General features: G+C 39.0%; 1 protein-coding gene across 1 annotated transcript in view; it reads right to left on the reverse strand.

The window, feature by feature from the left end:
- Positions 1-10,086: 10,086 nt before the first annotated feature.
- Positions 10,087-18,399, reverse strand: part of ATP1B3 (ATPase Na+/K+ transporting subunit beta 3) — a 45,381-nt gene continuing 37,068 nt past the window's right edge. Inside the window, exons 5-7 of the mRNA XM_042998602.1 lie at positions 16,279-16,329; positions 12,507-12,593; positions 10,087-10,760 (exon numbers count right to left, since the gene is read on the reverse strand). Coding sequence (XP_042854536.1) covers positions 10,587-10,760; positions 12,507-12,593; positions 16,279-16,329 — 312 coding nt within the window. The 3' untranslated portion in view covers positions 10,087-10,586. The remainder of the gene's footprint in view (positions 10,761-12,506; positions 12,594-16,278; positions 16,330-18,399) is intronic.

Consider the following 18,399-nt stretch of genomic DNA (forward strand, 5'->3'; position numbering starts at 1 on the left):
GTGGGACTTAGGCCAGTGCCGAGGGGGTGTGCCTGTCGGATAATTTGGGAGCTGTGCAGCAGTGTTAGCAAAATCTGCATTGGGCCACTAGTCGTATGCTGAATCCCGCAAAGTAGTGCAGTTTCTGGGGTCTATGAGGCTGGGTGTAGCTAGACCCAGTGCACCATGGTGGCTGCGGGCACATGGCTGGATGCGATGCACTGGCTGGGTGCAGCTGGACCTGTTGTGCAGAAATGGCTGTGCAGCCAGTGTCTTGACATGGTGCATGTGCAGCTTTAACGAAATTTTCCCTGAGCCCTGGGCCTAGGCTACAAGTGTCTGTGCAGCCCCACCTCCCACAGGTGGTTGTATTGAAGCTGAGAGGCAGGGGAGGAAATGGTGGATGCCAGCTCCCCTGTTTTCAAAGCAGTCCCCCAACACACTCCAAAATCAGAATGAACAGACCTCTCATTTGTGCCTGACATTGGGTAAACTGCTGTTTTTATGTCGCCCCTCTGTGCAGGTTGCTATCTCTTTAAGGGCAGCAGTCAAGCTATCACTGGACTTCCTGGCTAGCCCAGTGCTGAGTCAGCTGACTTTTCAAGCTCCTCCCCATCTGTTGTTTCTTGTGTTGTTCATTTTAGCCATTCTGACAGATGTGAGGTAGTATCTCATCATGGTTTTTATATTTCCCTGATGATAAGTAATATTGAGCATCTTTTCATGTATCTGTTAGCCATCTGTATGTCTTCTTCGGAAAAATGTCTATTCATGTCTTGCCTGTTTCTTCACTGGATTATTTGGTTTTTTGGGTGTTGAGAGTGATAAGTTCTTTATAGATTTTGGATACTAACCCTTTATCAGCTATATCATTTACCAATATCTTCTCCCATTCTGTAGGTTGCCTTTTAGTTTTTTTCATTGTTTCCTTTGCTGTTCAGAAGCTTTTTATCGTAGTGAAATCCCAATAGTTCATTTTTGTTTTAGTTTTCCTTGTCTCCAAAGATGTGTCTGGTAAGAAGTTGCTATGGCCAAGGTCAAAGAGGTTGCTGCCGTGGGGTGCCTGGGTGGCTCAGTTGGTTAAGCGTCTGACTTCAGCTCAGGTCATGATCTCATAGCTCATGAGTTGGAGCCCTGCACAGGGCTCTGTGCTGAAGCTCAGAGCCTGGAGCCTGCTTCAGATTCTGTGTCTCCCTCTCTGCCCCTCTACCACTCATGCTCTGTCTCTCTATATCTCAAAAATAAACATTAAAAAATTTTTTGAAGAGGTGGCTGCCTATGTTAGTTCTAAGATTTTGATGGTTTCCTGTCTCACATTTAGGTCTTTCATACATTTTGAAGTTATTTTTGTGTATGGTGTAAGAAAGTGGTCAAGTTTCATTCTGCATTTTACTGTCAAGTTTTCCCAGCGCCATTTGCTGAAGAGACTTTCCATTGGATGTTCTTTCCTGCTTTGTCAAAGATTAGTTGACCACAAAGTTGTGGGTCCATTTCTGGGTTTTCTATTCTGTTCCATTGATCTATGTGTCTTGTTTTTGTGCCACTACCATACTGTCTTGATGACTACAACTTTGTATAATACAGCTTGAAATCTGGAATTAAGCCTCCAGCTTTGCTTTTCTTTTTCAGGATTGCTTTGCCTATTCAGGGTCTTTTGTGGTTCCATACAAATGTTAGGATTATTTGTTTTAGCTCTGTGAAAAATACTGTTGGTATTTTGATAGGGATGGCATTAAATGTGTAGATTGCTTTGGGTAGTAGAGACATTTTAACAATATTTATTCTTCCAATCCATGAGCATGGAATGGTTTTCCATTTCTGTGTCATCATCAGTTTCTTTCATAAGTGTTCTATAGTTTTCAGAGTACAGATCTTTTACCTCTTCGATTAGGTTTATTCCTAGGTATCTTGCATGGTTTTGGTGCAATTGTAAATGGGATTGACTCCTTGATTTCTCTTTCTGCTGCTTCATTATTGGTGTATAGAAATGCAAGATTTCTGTACATTGATTTTTGTATCCTGTGGCTTTGCTGAATTTGCGTATCAGTTCTAGCAATTTTTTGGTGGAGTCTTTGTTTTGTTTTGTTTTTTGTTTTGTTTTGTTTTTTAACATAGAGTATCATGTCACCTGAGAATAGTGAAAGTTTGACTTCTTCCTTGCCAATTTGGATACCTTTTATTTCTTTCTTGTCTGATTTCTGAGGCTAGGACTTCAAGTACTATGTTAAATAACAGTGGTGAGAGTGGACATCCCTGTTTTGTTCCTGACCATAGAGGAAAAGCTCTCAGTTTTTCCCCACTGAGGTTGGTATTAGCTGTGGATCTTTCATGTATAGCCTCTATGATGTGGAAGTATATTCCCTCTATCCCTACTTTCTTGAGGGCTTTTATCAAGAATAGATGCTGTATTTTGTCAAATACAAATGCTTTTTCTGCATCTATTAGGATCATGTGTTTCTTCCTTTTTTTTTTTTTTTAATTTGGTGTATCACATTGATTTGCAGATATTGAACCACTCTTGCAACCCAGGAATAAATCCAATTTGATTATGGTGAATAACTCTTCTAATGTACTGTTGGATTTGATTTGCTTGTACTTTGTGGATAATTTTTGCATCCATATTCATCAGGGACATTGACCTATAATTCTCCTTTTTAGTGGGGTCTTTGGTTTTGGAATTAAGGTAATGCTGGCCTCGTATAATGAGTTTTGAAGTTTTCTTTACATTTCTATTTTTGGAACAATTTAAGAAGAGCAGGTATTAACTCTGCTTTAAGTGTTTGGGAGAATTTCTCTGGGAAGCATCTGGCCCTGGACTTTTGTTTCTTGGGAGATTTTTGATGACTGATTCAATTTCTTTGCTGGCTATGGATCTGTTCAAATGTTCTGTTTTTTTCCTGTTTCAGTTTTGGTAGTTATATGTTTTTAGGAATTGATTAATTGCAGATTGCCCAATTTGTTGGCATATTTTTCATAATCTCTTATAATTGTATTTCTGAGCTGTTGGTTGTGATCTCTCCTCTTTCGTTTGTGATTTAATTTGGTCCTTTCTTTTTTCTTTTTGATAAGCCTGGCTAGAGGTTTATCAATTTTATTAATTCTTCAAAGAACCAGCTCCTAGTTTCATTGATCTGTTTTACTGGTTTTGTTGTTGTTTCTATATCATTTATTTTTGCTCTAATCTTTATTTCTTTTCTGCTGCTGGCTCTTGGCTTTATTTGCTGTTCCTTTTCTAGCTCTAGGTGTAAAGTTAGGTTGTGTATTTGAGAATTTTCTTGGTTTTGAGGTAGGCTTGTATTGCTCCATATTTCCCTCTTAGCACTTTTGCTGTCTCCCAAAGGTTTTGAATTGTCATGTTTTCATTTTCATTTGCTTCCTTGTATATTTTTTATTTCTTCTTTAATTTCCTGGTTAACCTATTCATTCTTTAGTCAGATGTTCTTTAACCTCCATATATTTGCAGCCTTTGCTAATTTTTTCTTGTAGTTGTCTTCAAGTTTCATAGTGTTGTGGTCTGAAAATATACGTGGTATGATACCAATCTTTTTGTACTTGTTGAGGCCTGATGTGTGACCCAGTATGTGATCTGTTCTGGAGAATGTTGCATGTGCACCCAAAAAAGAATGTGTATTCTGTTTTAGGATGAAATTGTCTGAATAGATCTGTTAAGTCCATCTGGTCCAGTGTGTCATTCAAAACCATTGTTTCCTTGTTGATTTTCTGCTTAGATGATCTGTCCATTGTTGTAAGTGGTGTGTTAAAGTCCCCTGCTATTACTGTATTGTTATCTATGAGTTTATATTTGTTATTGATTTATATATTTGGGTTCCCTGCAGGTAGGGACATAAATATTTACACTTGTTAGATCTTTTTATTGAATAGATCCCTTTATTATGATATAGTGCCCCTTCTTCATCTCTTGTTACAGTCTTTGTTTTAAAATCTAGTTGTCTGACATTAGTGTGGTTACTCTGGCTTTCTTTTGATGTCCATTAGCATAATAAATGGTTCTCCATCCCCTCACTTTCAATCTGGAGGTGTTTTTAGGTCTAAAATGAATCTCTTGTAGGCAGCAGCATATAGATTTTTTTTTTAACCATTCTATACCCTATGTCTTTTGATTGGAGCATTTAGTCTATTTGCATTCAGAAAAATTATTGATAGATACACATTTAGTGCCATTGTAGTACCTGTAAAGTCAGTGTTTCCATAGATTTTCTTTGTTCCCATCTAATCTTGGTTGCTTTTGTTCTTTCTTTCCCATTTAAAGAGTCCCCTTTAATATATCTTTCAGGGCTGGTTTAATGGTCACAAACTCCTTTAGTTTTTGTTTGGGAAATTCTTTATCTCTCTTTCTATTGTGAATTACAGCCTTTCTAGATACAGTATTCTTGGCTGCATATTTTTCCACTTCAGCATGTTGAAAATACCATGCCACTCCCTTCTGGCCTGCCAAGTTTCTGTGGAGAGATTGGCTGCTAACCTTTTCTTCCTTTGTAAGTTAGGGATTTCTTTTCCCTTGATGCTTTCAGCATTCTTTCATTATTTCTGTATTTTGCAAATTTTACTATGATACGTCTTGGTGTTGGCCTGCTTTTGTTGATTTTCATGGGTGTTCTCTGTGCCTCCTGGATTTGGATGTCTGTTTCCTTCCCCAGATTAGGGAAGTTTTCAGCTGTAATTTGCTAAAAGAAACCTTCTGTCCCTTTTTCTCCTCTCTTCTTCTGGGACTCCTATGATAGGAATGTTACTATGCTTTATGGAGTTGCTGGGTTCCCAGTCTACATTTGTGATCCAATTATTTTTCTTTCCCTCTTGTTTTCAGTTTATTATTTTCCATAATTTTATCTTGTCTATCACTTGTCTGTTCGTCTGCTTCTTCCATCCTTGTGGTTATTATATCCAGTTGGTTTTGCATCTCAGTTACAACATTTTCTTATTTTGGCTTGACTAGTTTTTAGGTCTTTTATCTCTGTGGTAAGGGACTCCCTGGTGTCTTCTATGCTTTTCTCAAACCCAGCTAGTATCCGTATGATTGTCATTTTAAATTTTGGTTCAGGCATATTATATCTGTTTTGATTAGAGCCCTGGCCAAGACCTCTTGTTCTTTCTTTTGGAATGAATTCCTCCATCTTGGCATTTTATCTAGGTCTCTGTCTCTTGTGTGTTAGGAATGCCAGTTATGTTTCCTGCTCCTGAGAATAATGAAATACAAAAATACATTAAGAAAAAGTCAGGGCGCCTCGGTGGCTCAGTCAGTTAAGCATCTGACTTCAGCTCAGGTCATGATCTCATGGTTTGTGAGTTTGAGCCCCGTGTTCGGCTCTGTGCTGACAGCCCAGAACCTGGAGCCTGCTTTGGATCTCTATCTCCCTCTCTCTATGCCCTGCTTTCCCTTTCTCTTTCTCTCTCTCAAAAATAAACACTAAAATACATTAAAAAAAAAAAAAAAGTCATATACTGTCCAGGGGCTGATGCATCAGAAGTGTCTCTGGTGTATGCTGTGTGCACTTGGCTGTTAGGTTTTCACTACTCTTTCTCTCAGATCAGTCTTCTGCAGAGCTTCTTGCCTGCAGTGGGGACTGTTTGAAGGTTGTCCACTGTGTAGGAAGTTTTAGCTAGGTGTATTTTGGTCTGTTTGTTACAAGAAACTAGATCCTATATCCCCTAGAGCTGAGCACTCTGTGGTCAGTGGACTTGGTGCATGTGAGGGTTTGGGGGGCAGTTTGTGCTGGTCTTCTTGGGGGAGAGGCCTGCTGCTGCTCAGATTCTCAGGTACACTTGCCCTAGTCCAGAAGAACCAGTAGAGTTCAGGGGAACGTTTGTGTAAGTGACTCAAGCTTCCACTGTAGATGCTGTGCTGCTCACTAAAGTCAGTCCATGTTGATGGGCAGGGGTAAAAATGGTGTCAGCTGGCTCTCTGGCGCCCTAGAGGGGATTTTTTGCTCTCTACTATTCAGGAAGTGCTCACGGAAGAGTGAACAATCTTCCCTCATGTGTCCCAGGCATCCCTCAGATCGCTGCCTTCACCCTGTCTGCATCTGAGCCATCTGCCCACCCAGCAGCACAGTGCTCCTGTGTTTCATCTTAGGCACACTGCCTGGGTTTCAAAAGTCAAATTTAGGACCTGGCATGGTGCACACCAGCGTTGATCCTCTGGGAAAGGGTCTTGCTATGCTGTGGCTGGTGCTGGTTTGTCTTAGAAAGGTAGTTGCAGGAATGCACAGGGGCTTAGAGTTTATGGTAAAGTGCAGCAAAAAGCAGGTGCCCAGGTTCACTGCCCTCAGTAGGTACCTCTACTCATACACGAATGAACAGGGCAGCTCAGTGGCATCCACCACCTCTTTTGTCCCAAGAACCAGTGCTATCTCTTCCAAAAGCACTCCAAGGGGAATGGTCTCTCCAAGTGTGACCCAGGGGATCCTCAGACCACACTGTCTGCTCTTGGGCCTCTGCCCTCCTTCTCTACAGGAGCAGTGCTATGCCAACCAGGCTATACCCCAGCAATGGTGCAGACTTCTATAACTTCAGACTTTTCTGCTGCTTGTAAAAATTTGATAATCAGCCCCTCTAATTTTCCCTGTCAATGGTTTTGGGGAATTGTCTTTTGCGTGCAGTGCCCTGCATGCTGGGCTCGCTTGCTCTCTGCTCTCCATGGTCAGGGCTCCTTCCTGCCCACAGTACTTGAAATTCTTTTCTCTCCCAAGTCCTGTCTCCACATCTCCTATCTTACATGATGTGGCCTATTTTTTCTCTCTGGTTATGCAGTTTGTCTCTTAGTCCTCAGATCGATTTCTTGGATGTTAAGAATTTGGTACTTCTCTAGCTGTGTTTGAGGAATGAGGCAAGTATAGGGTCCCTCTACTACTCTATCATCTTAACTCCTCCCCCTTTTTCTTATTTTGAGGGGTGTTTACTTTTGATTGTTCTCCAGATCACTAGTCCATTCTTCTGTATCCTCTAATCTGTTGATTCCTTCTAGTGCATTTCTCATTTTCTTCTTCAACCGTGATTGGCTCTTTTTAATACTCTTTTTGAAATTGTGAATATGTCATGTCCATTCTTCTCTCCAGTCCAGTGAGCATCTTTATGGCCATTACTTTGAACACTGTATTAGGTAGACTGGTTATCTCCTTTTGATTTCATTTTCTCCCTCTGGTTTTGTCTTGCTCTTTAATATGGAGCATATTCCTATCATTTTGGTTGACTTTGTTTTTCTCTGAATTAGAATAGCTACTTCTCCTAAATTTGAAGGACTGAAGGACTGGTCTCGTGTATACTTGTCCCCTTGTGCAGGCTGAATTTCTGGCAACTTTGGTTGTTTGTCTAGAATTGTGGTGGCATGGGCTGGGTTCTTGGGGGTATTCCATGATGGGGTTGCCCTTGGGATGTTGAAGCTGAAGTGGGCACAGGGTGGGGTGGTCCTGTGAGTTTCCATCCAGAGTGTCCTGACAGCTGATGTTGGCACAGGCCATGGCAGTCCTGAGACTCTCTAGAAGGCACCCTGGCAGGACAGCTAGAGCTAAAGTGAGTGCACACCAGGGTGTCCTGGTGGGGAGCTTGGAGCCATTGTGTGCCATGGGCTAGGGGCACATTTATGGGGTGGCAGGGACCAAAATGAGCAGGAGCATGGAGGTCCTGGGACTCTCCACTGGAGTGTCCTAGCAAGCTGTCTGGAGCCTAAGTGGTGTGGGTCTAGAGTGTTCGAGGATGCTTCAGACTGGTCACCTTGTTCAGACAGGTGCTGTAGTGAGCATTGATCAGGAGTGTTCTGGTGTGCACCACATCGGGCTGCCTTGGGCTAAGAGGTGCCAAGTAGTCGGGCTGACAGTAGGCTGGTTACAGTGCCTGGACCCTGCTCCCATCTGATATCAAGGTGAAGGGTGAATGCAGATGGTAGCAATCACCAGTCCCTCCAACCCTGAGAGTTCCAACAGGTCCCATCCATTTGGTCGAGTTCTAGTGCTGTTAATTTTTATACTCTCATAGCCCTTTTAAATCACAGCTTTCTGTTTTGTTTTGTTTTGTTTTTTCTGTGCCCTCAGACATACGTGTTCAGTCTTGTAGTACTATTCCACCCCATGGCAAGCATCAGGGTTGGGGTTTCCCTTTGTTACAGTCTTGTCCCTCTTACCATTCTCTATGTGGTCTGTCTTGTTCTACAGCTCTTCAGTTAGCTGTCTTCAGGAGAAATTGCTCTATAAATAGGTATAAATTTGGTTGTGTCCATGGAGGGGAGTTCAGGGTCTTTTACCTTGCCATCTTGGACCCTGAGCCCCTAACCTGCTGGATTTTTAAGTATTAGCTAAAGTCAGCTGACAGTTGAATTTTTCTCCATCCACTAGTCAAACCAGTGCTGGATCCAATCACCAAGGATGCAAATCTGGTTGTCTTTATTCCTTTGGTCCCTTGTTATTCAAACTGTGATCTATGAATAAGCAGAATAGCCATGACTTAAGAAATTGTTGCATATAGAGTCTCTTATGGAATCAATTTGCATGTAAGAGGTCTGGTGAAGTTCTGAGGAAAACGTGAAATGAAGCAGAAATGCAGACTCAGATGGTGTCCAGAGTCCCTTTTATTCCCAAACTCTTCATCTTCATCATATAGGCCCAGCTCCTTCCAACCCTCCCCTCCACAAAACACATCTCTAGAGGGACCTTTGTAGAGGAGTCATACCCCACCTCCTTGGACCCTTGCACATAATTGCCATTACTGTAATTATGCCACATCTTGTCCCAGGGCCTGTTCTATTTCCCTCTCATTTTCCAGACCATGTCTTCATCTCTATATCCTCAGTCTGGCACATCAGTAACCTGGCACAGAGCAGGCCTGTGATCATTGTTAAAAACCCCTAATTTCAGTAGAAGAGAGCTAGGAAGAGTTGGGGAGGTCAGCTGAACTCATGCAGCAATCAGGGGCTGAGCCATGCCCAAACTCCTGAACCAGGGAGGCACAAATATGATTTAGTCACTTCTGTGAATATCCTATTTGTATTCTCTACAAAACCCACTTCCCCATTTTGGTTATCTCCATTCTTGTTTCATGTTCTGAGAACTAGTTTGTTTTTATCTAAGCTCATTAGAACACAACTTCAATCTGTGTTATACTCCAAAGACACAAAAATACAAATTTAACTGAATACATAATAATACGAATTCCACAACCAACAACTGAAGACCTGTTCACACTGGACCAGCTAAAGTGATGCTCTAGCTGTAGCCCATGACATTGCTTTAGCACTGTAGCGTTTTTGAAATTGTTTTCCACTCTTAAAAGAGGGCAGAATGGAAAATCAAAGCCCAGAAGTTGTTTCCGTCATTAACAGCTCCAAGAATCATTTTCTTTAGTTGCAAAGAAGACTTCTAAAACAAAAATCTGTTATCACGAAGATCTTAGTGGCAGAGAGGCTGCCATTGGGTCACCAAGGCCCATTTGGCTAGCCAAGACCACTTGGAGCATTGATGTTTTCTCCAGATAGCTGTTCCTGAACCAGCTGGGTTGTGTCACAAACCAGTGTCATTCTGGCTTGTACCAACACAAAGAAAACCTCAAGATTATCAGCTTTAGCATTAAGGATAAAAATCAAAACTGGCTTAAAAAAAAAAAACAACAAAACCCAGAGATTATACAGGAAGCCTACCTTTCAACAGAGGAGAAAATAGCTCACATTATGACAATCATACCATTACAAACATTGACTGAAGGAGAAGATACTTCACGACACTAAAGCATGCTGAAATAAAGCTGGTTTGAAGCTTTGAATAAGTTCCAAGTTTTTAAATTCACAATTTATATTTTTTATTAGAGTCCACAGTCTGCTAAATAAAAGCAGTCACAATATATTTCACAAACTATTGTACAATTTAAATCATATGAATTTAACTCCATAAAAAATTAGGTGCATATTCATAGTGGCTAACTTAAAAATGCTGTTTCATCTATGGTCTACAATACTTGATAAGAGGTTTTAGTTCCAGCACTAAAAATAAACCCATCAGTATATATATTTTTTTACATGTTTTACAACAGAAAGTTTGTGCTCTTAATCAAAAAGATCCACAGACTAATTCAGCATGTAAAAAATAATTTTACAAAACATCCAAGTCAACCTTTCAAATCCACTTTTATTTTCTTTTTTCCTCCTCACATACAGAAGTTCTCCTCACACCACATTTCTTGCAGCTATGAAAGTCACTTGATGTTGTTCAGGTACCATTTTATCCCTACAACTTTGCTGGCATCAAAATAGGAAGTTAACCAGTGTTAAATCTATAAAATATTTACATAGCACAGCACATTAAGCTTTAGACACTTGGCAATTAAACCACATAAAAATAAGCCCCCTGTACTACATGTTCAGAATCGGTGTTCATGGTCCCTATCTGGCGACTGTACACTGGTTCAAGAGGCAGCAGAGGCAACAGGCAGTTACTTCAGAGGACACCGAACACTATGATCTGGAAGCATGTTATGATGTTACCCCAGTGTCATGCACCACCCCACCTTTCTCCAAGGTGGTCTCATAATTCTAGAATGGCAGGTCCAGCTGATACAAAACGAAGACAGACAACACAACATTTACTCTGTGGAGATCCTAACTCCTACTATGCACGTGCTGTGATTTTGAACACAACTCGTCCTAAAAACTTGTCACGATCATCCTGGTTTTTTAGGTTGGGTGATCCATCAATCTTGCATTCGACTGTTACTTCTTTTACAGCACTGCTGCTAGCATTAAAGGACACCTGGACAGCAACTAATGGCTGCAGATAACTCGCCTGGCAAATAAAGGAAAACACATTAATTCAAATGCTACAGTAACTTCATGTACCTTCTGTGCCTTTTATCAGGAGTTGGTTTACTCTGTAAAATTATTTCTTTCTTTTAAACTGGATATTCATTTATTTTCACTTTAATTTTTATGGATAAAAGTGTTCATATGGCCATGAGTGTTCCTGCAAACACTGCTTTAGATGTATCCCATAGGTTGTAATTTGGTTGTGTCAACCATGATCATTTTTTAGACATTCTCTATAATCTTGGTTTGAGTTTCCTCTTTCACCCAAGGACTACTCTACTGATTACTTAGATCTCCTATATCCTTACTTAGATCTCCTATATCCTTACTATGGTTGCTGTATAATCTGATGCAAATATATTCCTAACTATATTACCATCACTGTGGTTTCTAGATACATTTCTTCACTAAAAGGAACTAGGGGGCTGATTTCAGGACTGGGGCAGAGAAACTACAAGATGAATCTGGAATGTCTTACAGTGCTAGAAAGAATCATGGAAGCATGTCTAAAGGACATAGGAACCAGCCTGAAGGTCTCTCATCGGCCAAATCTGGGACAATTTTAGCATCAAAATAAATAGAACAGATAATGAGTCCATGACAATATACAGATGGAAATAAATGGTGGCAAGAAGGCAAAGCTCTTTCTCAGAACAGAATGCCACCCTGTAAATGGAGAAAGGAAAAGATGGAATTAGAAAACATCTGGGAACAACCCAGGAAGAATCAATACATGCTTCAAGTGAAGGGAGAAACAGAACTGTGTAGACTCTCCAATTATTCTCTCCACATAATATTTACTGATTACAAAAAAAAAAAACAAAAAAACACCTGGCTGATAACACCTTAATCAAGTTAGTGTTTAAGAGTACCATCACCACTAATGTGACCAATCAATACCACATCCCTCCTGATATGCTAATTCCAAAAACATTTCTTCTGAGGCATTCTTGCAAAAAAAATGTACATTTTACATTTTGATGTAAACTGACATTTAATCATGAAAAACATCAGACAAACTCAAGTTGAGGAATGTAAACAAAACAGGCCCCAAAAGGCCTGTGTTCATTTAAGAGTACAAGGGCATGAAACAGACTGAGGAACTGTTCCAGGTTCCAGGTGACCAAAAATGTAACAGTGAGATATCCTGCACTGGGAAAACATTTTTTCTTTTGCAATAAAGGACACTACTGGAACAACTAGTAAAATATTGACTAGGTCTGTAGATTGGATGACAGTCCTCTTATCAATGCTAATTTCCTTTTATAACTATATTATGGTTATATAAAATGTCTTTAGGAAAATAAAACTTAAGCATTTAGGGCAAGGGGCACATGTTTCATTAGTCCCAAATGGTTTAGGAAAAAAATTACAGAGACTGGAAAGACAAATGAGGTAAAATACTAACACCTGGGAAATCTAGGTAAATGGTCTACAGAAATTCTTTGTACTATTCTATCCATTTTGTTTTTTCACCTCTGTATACTCTCTAAGCAAATTCTTAACGAAAGAGAAAATGATATTTTGAAAATTTATCGTAAGTCTTATGTTTTGAACTGTAGATTGGATGGGCGGTGGGGAACCTCTACTTGTCATCACCATTTGAAGACCAGAATAGAAGATACACAAATTACACAGAACATGTGTCTGCCGACAAGTGATATTTTAGTACAGATGTACCAATTTCCCAAGAGTCACAACCACTTATGAACTTCTAAGTACTTACATGCAGTTTTTTCCCATAATATGGAAAATATTTTAAATCTATAGCTCCATTGGGAGGATAAGTTGATAGAGCTGCTGTGTTTTCACTCTAAAGCAGAAAACAAAAGAAACCCCTTTTTAGGTCATAAAAACCAAAATGTATATTAAGGCAATATCAATTATAATCAATTATAAACAGTATGATGATGTTACAATGCTATCCCAACTGCATTAATTACAAGTGTATTTTTGAGAACAGATGTGCTAATCTTGATTTAAATCCTTGGACATAAACTATCCTGAGTCTTTTTACATTTCCTGATAGACCCTACATGCTGTTCCATGAGAGTCCCTTCTAACTCATAGCCCAACATCTATTCATACACTGTCTTAAAATCTTATCTGCCTCTAACTACTGACAGCAGGAATGCACCAGTCTGTATGGACCAATGTATTCCTGAAATGACTTAAGATACTGTGCTTCCACACTGTAGAATGTGTGGCTGGCCTAGGAGGCAGCAGGTCCGAAAGTTTTCTGTGCTTAGTAATGGTAACCAGAAGGGTAAACTATGATGCAAGTGACAAAAGCTATTAGGAAAAATTAAGGTACTCCAAGCAAAAGTCTTCTCAACCAATTTAAATACCTTTGAATTTATGAGCACATGTAAATCAAAGTACTGAAATTACTGGAATTATATTCCATGTACTTAAACTAATAAACATGACAAATATACAAGTTAATCCTTCACAATCCAAATCATGATGATATCTCTATTATCATCTCTTCTTGACAGAGAATTCTCAAGTAACACATTCTGAATAGGACTAATTTTAATGAGTAACTTTAACACACTATGAGTAGATGACATGGACTAAAATCAGTGGAAGTTTACTAAGCACTAATTAAAATATTAGAAAATGCTTGCATCCTAATTTCTATTTTGTAAAGCACACAGGAAACACTATAGCAAAACTAAGAATCTCCTCTAAGGAGAAGTCCTACTCTGCTTCTCTATCACGAGTAGCACGTGTGAGGAACAAGTGACAAAGCAAGACGGCACAAAGCACAGAGTGATGCTACCCCACAGAAGCTGACAAGGCTAAGAGAAACAGTAAAAACCATGTTCAGTCACCACCCTACATTTGTACTCTATAATTAAAAAATAATCACTGTGATGAGTGCCCTTCTGTACTAATTGCTTTTGTTTAACCTATCTCTTAATACATGAGCCTATTTCACAGAAACAGAGATGTTCCCCAACACATAAAGGAGGTTTTCTTTGGGTTATAGTTTACTGAGCTGGAAATTCCAGCCAGACACCACACTTAACTTACACTGACCTCATTTAGGTCCAACACCCTTAAGTGGGCAGGATCAGTTACAAAGAGGGGAACTGAGGCTCAGTTAAGAGGACATGCCCAACATCACCCAGGGTAACTCTTCATTGTTCTCTTGGTTTGTACCAAAAACGTAACATTGGCAGGCTTTTACTTAAACTTGTACTTTTTATACCTTCTGTTAAAATAAACATTTCGAAATTATGCATATCTGAATACTGAGATACTTTAGGGTGAAGCATACATGTCACAGTTTTCTAAGTATATGAATGACAACATCATATTGGAAACTAGGAGCAACTGACAGTCACTAAGTTCCACTGAAAACAAAGTTTTAAAATCACATTTTTTTATACAGTCACCACCCTTAAAAGACTTGAAGAACACAAATTGGAAATGGGTAGGCATTTACCTTTTTCTTCATTTTTCTATATTAATAGGATTTATTTTTATAGAAAAAAATGAAAAAATGACAAAATGAATATTCCATCTTTTGTAGGAACCATCTTTTAAATGCTCAAGAGCATGTTGTCCTCAATATTTCAGTATTTTCAGAACTCTTACATAAACGCAATTAAAGCAGATCAAATTTAAGAGTACAAGATACAAGACAAATGTAATGGAAAACAGCAACTATGATGATGTGCAATAAATGCGGCCATCTGCCCTACAGAACCACCTCTAAAATGTACGCACCCCACCTATTATTCCTTTGTGACTAACCTAGGAGTACTAGGCAAAATTTTACAAACTTTCTAAAAACAAAAATATTCCACAACTCAATTAACAAAATCCCCATCTAGTTTATGTACTTTACACATAACTCTTGAAAGCAAAAGGGACAACAAACTGAAATCTGAGTCATTAGACCAGGATTTTTCATTAACATTTCCACCAACTATTCTAGAAGCAAAGGATATCCAATAGATAGAAGTCCAGTTTAAACCCTAAGGGAACAGTTACACGGAGTTGTTTATACTGCCCAAAGGTTCACAAAATTGAAATCTTAGGAAAGAAGTTTACTAAAGCTTTTGGCCTTCTGGCCAAAATGCGCTTTCCTTTCTTAGTAGCGTTGGCCCCGTAGAGCCCCTACTCCAAGCTTATCAGTGTGGTCCACTCACACACAAAGGCAAAAGCTCCTGCGTCCAGATACACAGTCCTACGTGGTCATGAAAGTAGCACATCTAACCTGGCCGGAGCCTAGCACCTGAGCCTCAGAAACTTCCTACTTGGAAAGCTTGCAAGCAAGAACAGAATAGTTGCTTTCTCTAAATGTATCTCATAGCCATAATGCTTCCTTTTCATCTTAAGAGATACTAGCATATGCTTACTTCATTTTCAGCAGGATTTATCAAGAAAAGCTCAGCTTAGATGTAGCACCTGGTTGTAAGCAGCATACTGACTGAGCTATGTTAGTATAAGGAGGTACAGGGAACTGCCGAGGATTCACACACTTATACTTCAACCCAGATGAGAACCCACAAACTTTCTGGCTTTTTATTCTAAATAGTGAATACTCAAAAGAAGTAAGGATACTCTAAAGCAGAAATTCTCAAAGCATGAGCCCCAGACCATCGGCATCACCATCACCTGGAAACTTGAGTTAGAAATGCCAAGTTTGGGCCTCACCCCAAAACTAGGGAGTCAGAAACTTTGGGAATGGGACCCAAAATGTCCTCAAAGTGATTCTGATGCATGAATGAATTTGAGAACCACGGAGCAAGAGATTTCTGCCCACATAAGAAATCCATTCAAGGCGAAAAGGAATATAATTTTCTTCACAAACAACTTGAGAAGTGATTTCAAAGTAACATTTCAAGTAAAATACCTTTGACATAGATTTAGAGCTGGAATGCTAATATTTTGCACAACAATAAAATTAAATGTAGAACTTTACTTTCTCCTTAGAACTCTTACCCATCAATTTACATATTTGTCTTAGTTGCACTTGCAGCATGGAGAGAAAACAAAAGTTATGAGATGAAAACTTCACAGCACTCTGGAAGAAAATAAAGTAGGGGTAGGAGAGAAAAATACTGCCTCCAGCTTAAGGAAAATGTATCCTGTTTCCTGAAATCTCAGATGCCATTGATGTACACCAATTTATGTACTATTAAGATAGAAAAAACTCTTATGATACAGTATTAAGATGCCATTAACTATAAGGCCATCCCCAATTTCAGTGTTATTAAGCTAGAAAAAAGTGATCTCAGAATCAATGAAAGATGGTATATGCAAAGGCAGTGTCTGTGAAATCAATGCTCATGGAAAGCACGTCTTTAGGAATTATCATTTGCAAGTAGAGAAGGGCTCTACACCCAAAGTTCAGTGGAATTTTATTCTTCTAAGATTGGCACTACAGAGGACTTTCAAAAAAGGACAGGAAGAAAAAACAATGACTAAGACTCACAGACTTTTAAAATATTCAGATATACTAAAGCTTTTTGAATACTAACCTTTGAAATACATTCTATCCTTGGTTCTCCTTGAGGCTTTAATCCAATTATCTATGGAAAAGAAAAACTAATTGAAACATCACAAATGTATATGAAAGAACCTCCTGCGTTGTTGCTAGGGACCCAGAGATGGAAGGGTTGAGATGCATATCGACTCTAGGTATTAAAACCCTATTACATCTGCCTTTTACTCTTGTGTAGAGGATTACAATGGACTTTTTAATATAATAATCTTACCAATTTGCTATCTTATTGTATTGGGGCAGTGCAGAAAATAAATCCGTTCCTGAATAAAATACAGTATTGCACTTTGCTACCCTTAAACCAAGAAGCAAACAGAAACTTTTAAGGCAAACGTTAAGAATTGCAGAAGCACAATAAAACTGTTTTTCACGAAACTGTATTAGGTCAAACCCTCAACATTTGTTTCCATAAAGCTTGCATGGAGCCTTACCGTATTTCCCATCGATCTATTCCACAAAAATGCATACACTGGGATGAATCCCATTTTAAGACACAGTACCATTCAGTTCTACGTAATAAAGCTACTTTCATGTATGTAGCTGACATAACTAACTCTGAATGGCAATAGATATTTATTTTGTGGGAGGATCTTTTTATGTTTTGAATTTATACTCATTTTACATGCGAATGCCTGTAAATGTAAATATTCCTCCCAAGAGGTAAGTATTATGGAACCTAAATAATATCAACATCTTTAACTATCGTTGCCTATGTGAGGACTGTGGAACAAACTCTACTGGGATTAAATCCCCTGCTACACTCAGCATGCATAGCTCATGAATGATCCATACTTGAGCTTGATGTTGTCATCTTGTCATGCCCTGTAAAGCCATGTCCCATCAGCCAAGTATAATCTCAGACCCTCTGCATTCAAAGAGGACATACTGAAAGAGAAAAACAAGCTTCGAAGGTTGGTCCTGTAGGAGAAGGAACTGGAACTTCTCTTGGCTTTATACTGGGAATAGATTTTCCAGAAATCTAGACTTTATGAAGATACTCGCTTCTGGAAGGCTGGGATTCTAAAAGGCATTTCTGTTAAGGTAAATACATTTACTTCATCTTACAAGCTAGACTGTCAAGTTTCCCATTACTCTTGGCTTATTTGGTTAACTTTAATTTAATGAAGTCTTGCTGAAACATCCGACTATAATTATTCTTGAGTACCTACTATGTGTCAGGCAATGTTTCAGAATGATCTCTAGAGTACGATGGGATAATTAGGAACTTGTCATTGTCCATGTGGGGAAAGGAGGAGAGACTGGAGGGGTGTCAGTCTGGGTACGTCGGGGTCTAGCTGGCTCTTCCTATAGGGAAACTCTTTATTTAGCAGTGCCAAGAGATGGTAGCAATTTGCTTATCAAGGGTAACTTTAGTGATAAACTCATGATCTTGAGAGGTCTCCACCTGTTTAAGAAACTGCCTTTTCTTGGAGTAAATGATCAGGAATAACCTCATTCTTCAAGGGAGACCTTGCAGGCCTCTCAGAACACAGCTCTGCAATACAATATTTATAGAGCAGAAAGGTACAGGGGTTAGAGATCACTTATTACATAAGAAAAGCATCTTCTTTTGCACAATGACTCCCAGGTCATACTTACTAACACACAGAGAAGCTAATGAGCTTCAAAATAATTCAGGAACATCTTCTGGACACCAAAGCAAAATGCTACCACTTTGGTTACAACTGTAACACCCCACTGAGTTCATTATAATGCAATTTTATTTGTATCTCTACTTTTTAATTATATGTACATACACTATAAAACTATGCTTTGCTACTAAATATTCAAAGTTTAAACTAAAGCCTAATAGATTCTCAATGGAATTTTAAATTTATAACCGAATTCAAAGATGATTCAAAGATGAGCACTGCACGTTAATAAAACCATGCTTTATGTATGACAACCAGAATACCTGCCCCTTGAAGCATTAACCTATGCCTAAATGCATGTAACTAAAAAGGGAAAAGCGTAAGTTGTTTTACTTCCCTAATCCATGATTGATTTAATAAACCAGTCTTGGTTTTTGCTGTATTCACTTTCTAAAGGTCAATTAATATCACTGCTAACCTTTTATGCAAGTTACCCCTAAATGAGA

Source organism: Panthera tigris, chromosome C2, assembly GCF_018350195.1.
Source record: "Panthera tigris isolate Pti1 chromosome C2, P.tigris_Pti1_mat1.1, whole genome shotgun sequence".
Taxonomy (NCBI): Eukaryota; Metazoa; Chordata; class Mammalia; order Carnivora; family Felidae; genus Panthera; species Panthera tigris.